General features: G+C 42.8%; 3 protein-coding genes and 2 long non-coding RNA genes across 6 annotated transcripts in view; 1 reads left to right on the top strand and 4 right to left on the bottom strand.

Moving 5' to 3' along the window:
• Nucleotides 1-12,395, bottom strand: part of LOC146520668 (uncharacterized) — a 489,613-nt gene that overhangs the window by 233,873 nt on the left and 243,345 nt on the right. The gene's annotated exons all lie outside the window — the stretch shown is intronic.
• Nucleotides 1-12,395, bottom strand: part of hoxb3a (homeobox B3a) — a 78,118-nt gene that overhangs the window by 59,806 nt on the left and 5,917 nt on the right. The window lies entirely within an intron of this gene.
• Nucleotides 41-6,586, bottom strand: hoxb5a (homeobox B5a). Its single transcript, XM_085156622.1, has 2 exons — nt 1,739-6,586; nt 41-450 (listed from the first exon to the last, which is right to left on the bottom strand). Exons 1-2 carry the CDS (start codon nt 2,418-2,420, stop codon nt 203-205), a joined length of 930 nt encoding a protein of 309 aa, XP_085012748.1. The 5' UTR covers nt 2,421-6,586; the 3' UTR covers nt 41-202.
• LOC146520680 (homeobox protein Hox-B6a-like) lies at nt 6,707-9,225 on the bottom strand. Its single transcript, XM_085156623.1, has 2 exons — nt 8,652-9,225; nt 6,707-7,030 (listed from the first exon to the last, which is right to left on the bottom strand). Exons 1-2 carry the CDS (start codon nt 9,223-9,225, stop codon nt 6,750-6,752), a joined length of 855 nt encoding a protein of 284 aa, XP_085012749.1. The 3' UTR covers nt 6,707-6,749.
• Nucleotides 9,645-12,367, top strand: LOC146520679 (uncharacterized). Of its 2 annotated transcripts, XR_014873678.1 has the most exons (3): nt 9,645-9,751; nt 11,449-11,587; nt 12,141-12,367. It is a non-coding gene; the product is annotated as an uncharacterized LOC146520679 (long non-coding RNA). The 2 variants fall into 2 exon arrangements; XR_014873677.1 differs by lacking the exon at nt 9,645-9,751 and having other exon boundaries at nt 11,164-11,587.

Raw genomic sequence — 12,395 nt, 5'->3', positions numbered from 1 at the left:
TTAAGTGTTTCTGATTACATTTTGGAATATTTTTTCTTCGTCTTCGTCTTCTTCTTTTGCTGGCGTCTCTTTTTGTTGTTTTCTTCAAGTTTTTTTTTAATTTCTGGTTTGTTTCTTCCCTCCTCCAGGGAAGCGTGTACATGGTAGTATCATCTCTAAAGAGATGGACGAAGACAGATTCTCGTTTAAAACAAAGATATTTCTAGGGTTGGAAGGCGCTGCCAGCAGTGGCGAGGCTCATGCTTTTCAATTTGTTGTCCTTCTTCCACTTCATCCTCCGGTTCTGAAACCAGATTTTAATCTGCCGCTCCGTGAGGCAGAGTGCGTGCGCGATCTCTATCCGCCTCCGCCGCGTGAGGTACCGGTTGAAGTGGAACTCCTTCTCCAGCTCGAGAGTCTGATAGCGGGTGTACGCCGTTCGTGCCCGTTTCCCGTCGGGGCCCGTCATATCTGAGGGTGATGAGAGGACAAAGGGCTTTTAAAGATGCGCCAACACGCGACAGAAACGGGCTGTCATTGAGTCCAAAAATAGAGTGCGCAATTCTACAGCGCTCTAAAGTACACTCCAGTATAAGAGAACTACTTGAAAATATCAATCTAAAGTCACGAACGCCTCTGTTAGGGTGATGTTTTCTATGAGTCAAAGGATTCTCATAGACTGGAGCCACAGGTGTTTGTTGTATTGTATCAACCTCTAACGCCCCCACGCATACACAAGGAATTAAACTTACTGTTTTATCAAAATCACCAAGCGTAAAGGCAGGCCTACAGCGAGTAAAACTGTCCATCATCCTAACCACAACCTTTCTTGACACATTTTATTTCTGCTATTTCCATTCCACAGCCTGGGTTAAAACATTTGCTTTTATCTGTCACATTACTTTTTTTTCCCTTTTTAACCTCCCGTCTTCACCATCACCTCTCTATATGCCCCATTTTTTTTACACCCTTCAGGGTTTTATTGCCCCGTCCTCTACCTCACCTTTTTAATAAAGTTCCCACCCGTAATAAAGCTTCACTTTTCAAAGGAGCAAGCCGCTTCCAAAGCCTTCCTGGCCTCACTTTCTGCTTCTTTTTTCTTTCTTTGCCCGGCTCTGTCTGCAGCTTCCCAGCCCTGTTGAGTTTTTCTTCCCTTCGTCTCTCCCCTGACAGATTTATGACGCTTTTGTGGAATTTGCTAAAATAAAAAAGAGGAGACAGAAGGGGCAATTGTCCGGCGTTCCTGATTTCTAAAACACGAAAATGTAATGGGAATTTTCTACTAAGACTTTTCTGGGGTGTACTGCTTCGATTCTTTTAGATCTTCATATCAGTATTTAAAACATGACTACATAATTTAAAATGGAAGCATCAATATTAACCCAATGCGCACGATTAAATGGCATTCCTTTGAGATTCATAATCTTGACAACTGATTTCTGACTGCCACATGAAAATATGAAATTGACGCAGTAGAAAAAAGTCTGGTAGGGTGCAGAGAAAAACGAAGAACCGTGGCTAATTGGGTATCTTCCTGCTGTTCTCGAGCATCCACTTTACACAGATCAAAGCAGCAATAATTCTGCACAATCATTAATGTGCATTTTAAGAAGCCCCGATATAGGTACAACAAGCACTAAACTGTTACCAGTCCCATGTGTCACGGAGGCTATTCTGCTGAACCAGCCATATGAATGTTATCGCCCGAAACTTCTAGGATACATGGTAAATAAGTTGTAAACACAAGAGCAATGTGTACCATGACTAATGTGTAGCTTTCTCATCCAGGGGAATATCTGTGGTGTCTGCGCCTCACTGCCAGTGTTGCCAGCGGCTGATCCCGTCGGCCCGCCCTCCTGCTTATGCCCGGTCCTGGGTGGCGGATTGCTGGCGTGACTGGTGTCCCGGTTATGCTGCAAGTCCTCGGTCTCTGGTGACGCGTCATCCAGTTCGGTGAAATGCTGCACTGTGCCGCCACCGCCGGTGGAGGAGGCGGAGGACAGGTTTGGTGAGCTGAGATTACCGCTTCCTGCTTGATCCGAGCGAGGAGACGAACTCCGGGCGCCCAGTTTTGTGCTTTCGTTGCCGGGTGACAGCAGGGAGTCTGCCGCAGAGGCGAGGGAGCAGCTAGATGGCTGTCTGAACCCCCTGTCCGGGGCCGGGGAGCCAAAACCCCGCGAGTCCCCACCAACTGAGCCGCCCCCGAAGTGTCCTCCAGCGTTGGCGGTACTGTTGGTTCCCCCTCCCCGGTTAGTGACGGTCAGGTCCATGCCATTGTAGCTGTAGCCGTAAGAGCCCGTCGCAGGGTGCATGGTGGCGGAGGAAGAATCCCTGTACGTCCCGCCGTTCATTGCGCCGCTGCTGCCTCCATAATTTAGCAGTTGATATTCGGGGCCATTTGGGTAGCGCCCCGAGAACGAGTTTACAAAATAAGAGCTCATTTAGGTTGTTTTAGAGACTTGCAGGTTTATAGTTGAGTACTAAGGGGCGCTTGATTTGTTAGATTTCTCTGGGTCGTTATAACGCTGGTACTTTCAACGATTTATGATGTATTAGTGAATTATGGCGTTGCACTGTACTTCGTTTTTAGCTATGTATGCGCCGTCCAAATATGGGGGTGGGGTGGTGTGTGTGTGTTGGATGGAGGGGTGTGTGTGTGTGATGGGGGAGGTGAGGGGTGAGGCGAGGGAGGAGAGAGAGACACACACGTAGTGAGGAAGGAGGAGGGGGACGGTCACGTGCTTTTGTTGACCAGTCGTAAATTCTCGCCGATGACTTTAGAGAGGTAATTTATGCTCTGAGGTTTCAAATGATAAAGATTGGGCGGGGGAAGCTCTCCCTCTCTTTCTCTCCGTCTCTCCCTCTCTTTATTGCTAGAGGTGTCGGGGGTGAGCTCAGAGCGCCACCTACTGCAGATATAATTTATTGCACAGAAAGAAGCGTTAAGGGAGAAAGGACACACAAGAGTCCATGACAGCTGCTATAAAAAAAAAAAAAAACATTGTGTGTGTGTGTTTGTTCATCACTCAGCTCTGTTAATTGACCTTTTGCTTAGTCTCACAATTAAGAGCCGTAAGAACCATAAAATCAAACGTTAATAATGAACACCATGGTAAAAAAAATAGTAACTAGCCTTTCTCCACATACATCTGATAGCTGTTGATATTTATCCCGGAGTTCTGCCAGAAAGCGGCCTCACCGATAAAATACACGTGTTTTTTTGTGTTATGCGGTGTTTCGACTTGCTGCACTAATTGTTTGTACCTCAACTTCCGGCACAGGTACAAAACACCAATAGGAAATATAGTGCAAAATATCACAAAAATTAGGCAAAAATAAACAAACAAATAAATAAATAAATACATCACAGACCAAACTAAACAGTCAACACTACAAAAAATATTTGAGTTATGATAATTCGACTGGCCTGCGACTGTACATTCTTTCTTTCTTACTGCAAGCCTCCCTTGCAGCTGCAGACGAGGAATGTTAAACCTGATCTGTGACGTCCACACTGGATGGAAATCTGCTGATTTATGATTTGTTGATTCCCGGGTTTGGATGCATTTCAGCCGCGGGAGTGCTTGTGTGTGTCTAACGTTTGCGTGTTTGAAGTAGGCCTCAGTGTGCGCTCGGGTGTACACGCTTTGTTGTAACTCCGGCACAGCAGCTAGAACAGGCGACAGATGAAGAATTCCAGAGCTTTGTGTGTATGTGTGAAATGATACAAATGGATGTACTCAGTGGGGAAATGTGTGCAGTTTGCAGGCCACATTTCAGAGTGTCGGCTAAAGAAACCAGCCGTTGGAATGGGACTCATCTTGAATATTACAAAGTAGCAGGCACATTTAAAACACACGGGCAAGCACACAACAGCAACATGGGGTTTAAAGCCACAAAAGACCCAGCAGTCACACTCCTCTCAGCACACTGCCTTTGGTATTTATAGATCAGCACAATCGCGCTGAATTTGTTCCATGAAAGAGCTCACTGAACGAAAAACATTTAAATATTTCAATAAGGCCAGTTTGAAGACAATCGTCATTCAGTTTTAGCTCAGTTTTAGATCTGTCCGTCCGTCCATCCATCCATCCATCTCCTTTCTTTCGCGCAACCTACTTATCTCTTGAGCTGAACATGTTTTGCGTTTACTTTATGTTATATTGAATTTGTCGCATTCTGAGTAAGAATAAAGGAGGGTCAGAATTTAAGGTATGAGTCCAGATTAGAGCACATTTTGCAACCAGTGCCTGCGCACAGATGCAGTTCCTTTTATTCTAATAATCTCATTCAAAGAGCCACGCAGATTTCAATATGCTTCATTTTTGGAGATTTTGATATTTTAAGCAATTACAGATTGTGGTCTAAGACAAACTCTTTCTAACTAATGCTCAGTTGTCTTAAACAGACAAACAAAAAACAAACAAACAATTTTTCTTCTTCAAAATTGAGACTTTCAGTAGAGAACAGCTTTCAGTAGAGATAGAAAGAACAAAACAACATGAAACATTTCCTCTTCGTTTTTCTCTCCTTAAAATATGTTAAACACCAAGCACGTATGTGCAATATGTAAAGACGAGCCCCCCTGATTCACAGTAAAACCATTTCCACTGTGTTTAACATAGAACATCTGCCAGCACGTAGTCATACAACTGATTCAAAATGGGAACGAAATCGCCAATCGAGTCCTATCCACAACACAAAAAGAAACCAACGTACACTGAATATGTCTGTGCTGCAGAATACGCTTTAATAGATTTTCTCTTGAGGTAATTTCATTGCGAGTCTCACTATATTCTCAATTTGTCTCTCAAAGTATTAAATTCAAACATAACATAACTAAAAGTATCATTAATTAAATCATGTGAAATCTTTAGTTCTTCGACTCGCACAGAGGCGAGGCTGGTTTTTCTAGGTGTGCTTATTAATTATTTACTACCAGCTTATGCCATTTTTGTCTTGGCAGTATTCCAACAGGATTTTTTTTCTAAACTTAAAATGTGCATGCGTTAGATGCATGCTATAATAACAGTACTGGCTTGGTATGACTTAAGACCGTCAAATAATAAATAAATAAATATCTGTTCTCTGTTATGCTTATTATGTGTGTTATTATACCCATAACTCGAACATTCAGAAATATATCTCGAAAGTTCTGAATGAAAAGCCGGCAAATGAAATCATTCTAAAGTAACTCTGATTTAGACCATATTTGTCTTTATGGTTTTCATGTTTCATGAGATAAGCTAATGTGCAGAATGGTGTGTGTGTGTGTGTGTTTGCACCCGCATCAGTGAAACTTCCAAGATGGATACAACGCGCCGGTCACTCAGGGGACAAGTAGAGTTAAAAGGTCACGAGGACATTGTCCACTTTGTCTGCGTGAAGTGTGTGTCTATGTGTAACGTGTCTGGCCGCAGGGCTCGAGGAGAGGTCAACTTTCTCTGCCTCACTCTGGTCATCATTTAGTTTGAGCCCGCCATCAGCAGCTCACTCTCCTCGTCGCTTTCCTTCCAGATCGTCGCGTGCGCCTGTTTGGCCGCAGCCTCGCGTTTAACACCAGTAAGAGGCTAAAAGGCTCAAGCGTGTTAAAGTTGTCCTCTAAATCTTAAAATAAACCAATCTCAAATCCAGTAATGTTGAGTTTGACCAACCTTTACTGCGCGTTAATTAATGTTAGAATGAATAAAAATTCATTTCATGCCCCAAGACACACACACAAACACACCCTATCCCCGTTATAAAAATAACCTTTCTCCATAAATTCCTTTACATTTTATTGAACATTTGTCATAGGTAGTATATGTGATTACTTGACAATAACACATAACCAAAACATGTAAAAATCGATAAAATATACACTTTCCTGAATGTTTTAGGTAGTTTGGCGAATAACATCAGTAGGTTAACAACCGCAACCCCACCCAAAGCTTCAACAGGTTTCCCGATATTGAAAATTTCCCCGCAATCGTAGTTACATTATTTTCACCATACAAGGCGTTTTCCCCTTGCTTATTTCTGTACAGTTTAAATATGAACACCATAAGACATACATACCTCCAATAGTTTTTCCTCCCTTCGTGTATATGCAGAGCATACTTGCACCTGTACTTAAAGGTATTAAAGGCTACACACATTTACAAATAATAAGAAACAAAATCAGGAAGGAAACAGCCGGATGTCAAGTTCTAAAGCCCCCAAAACAAGTTATAAACCCTAAAACAAGTGCCTTACATGATGTCTTTGAAAGAATAACAAATAAAATAAAATAAATTAAATATGCATAGCCATAAAAAAGTACAGTAAAAAAATCGGTAGGCGGAATGCAGCAATAAATTGTGTTTCAAAACTACTTGTGGCCTTAGGTTGGTGGCCTTTAAAAAAAAGTGTTCATTCATCTATTGTATTCTTTAATTTAACGCCATGTTCCTTTCCCCTCCCATTTTTTATCGTATCTGTCCCTTTCCACAGTTACATAACCTTTGCTGTAGAGTGTTTTACAAATTATTACCAAATATCAGACCACTCAAGTACAGCCCACAGAAAGAGTTGATGTAAAGGGGATAAAAATAAATCCCCCCATTCCGTTGTTTCACCACTGCTCAGGTGAGGGAAAAAAAGAAAGAAAGAAAAACAACAGAGAGAGAGAAAAAAATGCGGGGGGGGGGTGCTCTTGAAAAACTTGGAGGCATGAGATTAATCAGCATGTCTTCTCTTTTATTCTGCCCTTCCTTTTACGTGTCTTACATTAGTTTATTTTTGGTCCTGTTTTACTCAGTCCGTTTCTCCTCTTCATCTGCACCGTTAGCCGTAGAGGAAGAAGAAGAGGATGTAGAAGAGGAGTTGATCAGCTTGTTCTCCTTCTTCCACTTCATCCTCCGGTTCTGGAACCATATTTTAATCTGTCGCTCCGTGAGGCACAGCGCGTGCGCAATCTCGATCCGACGTCGCCGCGTGAGGTACCGGTTGAAGTGAAACTCCTTCTCCAGCTCGAGCGTCTGGTAGCGGGTGTACGTCTGCCGACCGCGTCTCCCGGGGCTACTGAAGGTCCCTGAGAAGCAAGGAAAGAAAGAGACAGAGACATTTGAACCAAGAAAACAACACTGAGGCGTTAACTATTCTGTTAAGAAAAAGTTACGAGAAAAGTTCATCACATGCATATTCTATTCTATTCTATAAGTTTCCACAATAGTGCCTGTTTAGTATTATCTAGGCTATTTTGCCACCCGCTTAAATTAAGAATTAGTACTGTTCACATTTAAGAACAATGTGCGCCATCCCTTAAGGACACTATTTTAATGTGAATTTAACATTGTTTTAGTAAAATGTTTACTTACTCTGATTGCGAAGTCGCAGATTATTTTTGGCTTTGTGAAAAGTGAAAACTTGGATTTCTTATTTTGTTTAATTAAAAACAATAACAATCATTCTACAGGAAAGTTGAACGTCATAGTTTATGAAACACGGAGAATAACTATGTTATATAATGTTGCTGGTGGTAAGTAGCAGTAAATTCAGAAAAAAGAAATTCCCGTTGTGGGGTGTATACACCGATCTTCACTAATAAGGCAATTAAGGCAACTTCAGTTTATGTATTGATTTGAAAGTAAGAGCATGGATTGCATGCCACAAGCTATTCATATCTAAATCCAAATGACCATAAATAACTCTCCCCTCTCTCTGGCTACTATTTGCACCTTTAACTGTCATTTATAACGCGCTCTTTGTTTTCCTCCATATATATTTATTTGCGGCGAAGTATGTTACCACCTCATCTGTCATAACTCGGAGTGTCCTGCAGGGCTTTATAAAACACTAGCTCTGCATCATCTGCTATTACTCATTCTACCCTCAACAGGCCGTTTTTCTCTCTTAAGGATGGTTTGCAGCACAGGACAGTGTTTAACACTTTAGGTTAAATCATGCAAGAGTGTAAAAGCACAAACTTTTAGGAGAGCCGGCTAAATGAGACTATTTCACATTATTTCCGCCACGGTTTGCCTCACTTTCACTTTAAACTTTAGGCTATATCTATATACGATTTGAATCAACAGTGAATAACACTGTCTACGCTGCAAAGTTAACTCCGGAGGCTCAATAAACGATAAGATAGAAAAGGTCAAAACCAATAATAGCAACAGGAAATAGGTATATCTTTATCAGCACAGAAAAGAAACGTTTGCAAAAACAAAACAGTGTTTATCGCATCATATTGGTCATGTCTCAAAGTAGAGTATGTCTGAGAGGAAAAGCGTTTTCAAAAATAAAAGAGATGAACTATTCAGACACATTTGAATAAACGAATGACTAATAGAGTGTGGATATTTGGACTTATCTCTGTATTTCCTCTATATCTACATCATAAATTTTTTATCTGCTCCTTGTTTTCCCCCACACTTTGCTTTACTTGGTAGCATCGTCGCGGGTCACACAGGCTACAGTAAAAGGACCCGCAATGCAAACAAACCCGTTTTATGACGGACAATAAAATACAGCGCACATGACGGACTGACAGGTCAACAAACGGGGATCATAAAGCAGCTTCTGTGGCAGGAGGAGGGAAAAAGGAAAGGAAATCTAACAGAGGCTGACAGAGGAAACAAACGTCATTTTTATGACTGGGATCATAAAATATGCAAGAAAGAGAGGAAGAGGAAGAAGAAGACACTCACCGTTGCAGGCGTTCATCCGCTGCATCCATGGATAAATGGGCACTGACGCCGACTGTTTGTCTTCCATCGTTTCTCCGAAAAGCCCCTTTGCACTGAGCCCTACGCACTCTGTTTTACGCTGCACGCCGTCCTGACTGAGCGCGAGCTGATGCTCCTCCAGAGCGCACGGGTGTTCCTTATCCCTGTAGAAACTCGTGGCTGCAGCTGCGGCCGCCGCGGCCGCCGCTGCCGTGGCGTAGTCGCAGGCACCGGTTCCGGTCGCGCCCCCAACACCGACCCCCGCCGCTGCTGCGGTCGCCCGGTGTCCGGTATATGCTCCATTGGCCGCCTGCTGGTAGTAGGTGGATGCCGGGTACGGTTTGTCCTGGTGTGCGCCGGGTCCGCCGGTGCTGTATGCCACGGCTGCGGTAACGGCTGCTGCCCCCGGGTAGTGCCTAAGCGGGTGGTCGGCGGCGTATCCCGATGAGTAGAGAGGTATCTGACCCAAAAACGATTCTGCTGCCGCCGCCTGCCCGCTTCCACCCGTTCCCGGTAGCGTCACCGGGAAAGAGGAGTTGACAAAATAGGAATTCATCAGGAGAAAGAAGAAAAAGAGGAGAAGCCGGAAAAGAGGAGAAGAGGAGAGGGGAGGACAGGAGGGGACGAAACAAACACAATAACAACGTTCACTCGATGAAGAAGGAGAAGGAGGAGGAGTAGGCAGAGGCTAACGGCTAGCAGCTAACGGTTCTCCCTCCCGTCCTGCTTCCTCTGCCTTCCCCTGCCTGCACTTTATGATTTGTTGTGTTTTATAGCCGACAGTCCGACGGGCTGCCGCTATCACTTAGTGTATCGCAGATTGGGAGGAGGGGGGGTGTATTAGGTGGGCTGAGTGCCAGTGTGGGACGGAGGGGCGTGTGGAGGGTGGGGGGCAACAGAGAGAACCTCTCCGTGTGTATACGATCGGAGAACACGGGACGGGGCGAGAAGGGGTATCGGGTGGGGGGTTGGGGGGGCAGACACCAGCTGACCTCGAACTGACCAATGGGACGCGTCTGTGCCTGGCATTCGTTCGCTCTTTTCCTTTCGTTGGAGAGGAAGAAGAAGAGGAAGAGGAGGAGGTCTGGGAACTACCGAATACACCCCCACCACCACACACAAACACGCTCTCTTCCTTTCTTTCCTTTTTAATTCGTATCTAATCTCTCTTTCTAATCTTCCTTCTGTTCCCGGTGACATTGCACAATCACACCGGAATCCTCGGCGCGTTAAATTGATTCTTTTCTCTCCCCGTGTGTCTTCCTCCGTCTGTTGTTGGACCCATAAAAACCAGCAGTTCTCACACGTATGCGCGTTTTCCCCTTGGGGTTGGGAGAGAAGGCAACCGAATAATAAAATATGTTTCCCGGCGCTTTGGAGATAATACCGACCGCATTAAAATGAATTTGTGGAGCGTAAATCACAGCCGGGAACGTGCGCGCGTCTTGTGTGTGGTGCAGTGTGTGTGATGCTAGTATTAGATTCAGCCTACTATATAATATGGGCCATGTAATTGGAGAGTTGTATATTTGCAATTGGTATATCTGGTGATTGGGTAGTTTATGTCCCCTCTTTGGTCAGTGTGTGTGTCCTACTCCTATCGCAGGCTGCTATTTTCTAAAGCAGAAGACTAATTTAGTAATTTGGAAGGGATTTTCGGCACATAATCTGATAGTGAGAAATATATATATATACACACACACACACACATACATATGCTGCTATATGAGTATCATAAGACTATTCAGTCAGAAAAATGTAACTCCTATACTGTGCCAGAGGGTGCTGGGTTTGATCAATGTGTGCAGTGATTTATTATTTTCCTTTTTTCTTCTCCGGTGACACTGATTAGCCTGAAATGTAAAACAGGAAAAAGAAAAGAAGTATTTTTTTTCTTTCTGCTTTTTTTCTTAGCGTCATCTTGACACTCATTAGACCCACGCATCTGAAGCTCTTTCAATATATATATGGCCACGTCCATGTTTATATTGAACCGAAATATATTGCATTGTTTAAAAAAACAATTAGAATGAAGTCTTCGAATAAAAAAACAAACAACAACAAAAACGCCGTTATTATAGATTTGTTAGTTTTACCACTAACAAAAAACATACTGCATTACTACTGTAAAATTAAATTATATTTTTTCTCAGTTTTACACTATATGGAATGATAATTGTAAATGTTAAAAGAAAAACAAACATAGCTAATGTCGTACGCTAGTGTCACAAATTATTATTATCATCCCTTAGAATAATAAAAACTAAATTTACACAGACACATTTTGCACTCTTTTTGCAAAGAAACATTAGAACCTCCCTTTCAATCTTCAAAATTAGAGAGGAGAATAAATAGGGTCGAGCTGGGTGGAGGGTGGGGGTATATAGGGCGTGCTTTTCATTCGCGGTCACAAACGGAATATGTGTCGCTGAGGTCGTAAAATAACCGCAGTCATAAATAAGCCCCCCCCCCCCTCTCGGTGTCTTTCTGTGCTTCCTCTACAGGCTCTGACTTGTCTGAATGGCCAAACTGTAGACAGTTTGACTACCGATAGAGACAAAGCCTATTTTTACTTTTACTTCACCTCCCCACTTCATCAGTTCCTCCACCTCTTCGTTTTAAAGTAATACTGTTCGTCGTAGGAGGACAAATATGAAATTTAACCCCCGAGCCGCGCGTTCTATGCAGGATTACACAGACGGATGGAGAATCTGTCTTCTGAACTTTTATTTTGACCTCTCGCTCTCTCTCTCTCTCTCTCGCTCTCTCTTGTTGGCAGGACGCTCCGTTTCCTCTCCACTTTGTGGGAACGGGAAGCAACAGCATTGTGTTGGAGCTGACTGTGGTGTAATCATTAATGATCACTAACAGTCAGGACAGGACAGGCATGGCCTACAGCCTGGGACACACACAAGACGGTAATACTATTATTATATATACAGCCTATTTGCATTAGCACGGTATTAACGTGATTGTGGCTTTGGTATTATATCTGTGGTAGGCCTATGCCAGCAGCAGCCCACAGAATAAATATGAAAAAAAGAAATTTGAAAAATACAAATAATAATAACAATAATAATAATAATAATAATAATAACATAAAGGCAGAATCATAGCTTTTCCTGATTCGAGGTACAGCTCTGCTTAAGCTAAGAATATTGTCAAGCCAATTGAAGTGTTGGTATAGTAACATACCGAAAGTTTTGTTACGAAGCATCTATGTATTTTATATGACAATTTTGCAGAGATTAGCAGTTTATTTAAAGTATAGATTAATGTAACATTTTAAGAATAACTTCAGAGGAGATCTCACGAACTTGTAGTTTGGTTCTAATGCTGGAAAAGCAACATGAAATATCATCATCTTATCATCTTATGTCATGTGACTGCATGGAAATATTCATAGGCAACACTGCATAATGACGTTGTCCTCCATGTTGCAAGTGGACATATATTTATGTGTCATTGCAGATGCAATTGCAGTTGGGAGAAGCGAGCGGCAGACGACACGAAAGAGCAGAGCAAAGAAAAAAAACGGATGCACCTAAACTTTGGAAACATTTTGCTATTTGAGAACCGGATGGTTGGTCCCTGTGCGAGTGTGTGTCAGGGAGAGGAGTGGGGTGGACATAAAGGAATAGCAGAAGGACATAGTCTGCTTTAAAGCTAGTAAAGAAGTCACATTTTATGTCACATGACCTTATGCTTTGTTGTGTTTTACTGCCT

This window comes from Neolamprologus multifasciatus, chromosome 4 (genome assembly GCF_963576455.1).
Source record: "Neolamprologus multifasciatus chromosome 4, fNeoMul1.2, whole genome shotgun sequence".
NCBI lineage: Eukaryota > Metazoa > Chordata > Actinopteri > Cichliformes > Cichlidae > Neolamprologus > Neolamprologus multifasciatus.
The sequence above is the reverse complement of the archived record's forward strand: the minus strand, read 5'-3'. Positions and strand labels throughout refer to the sequence as shown.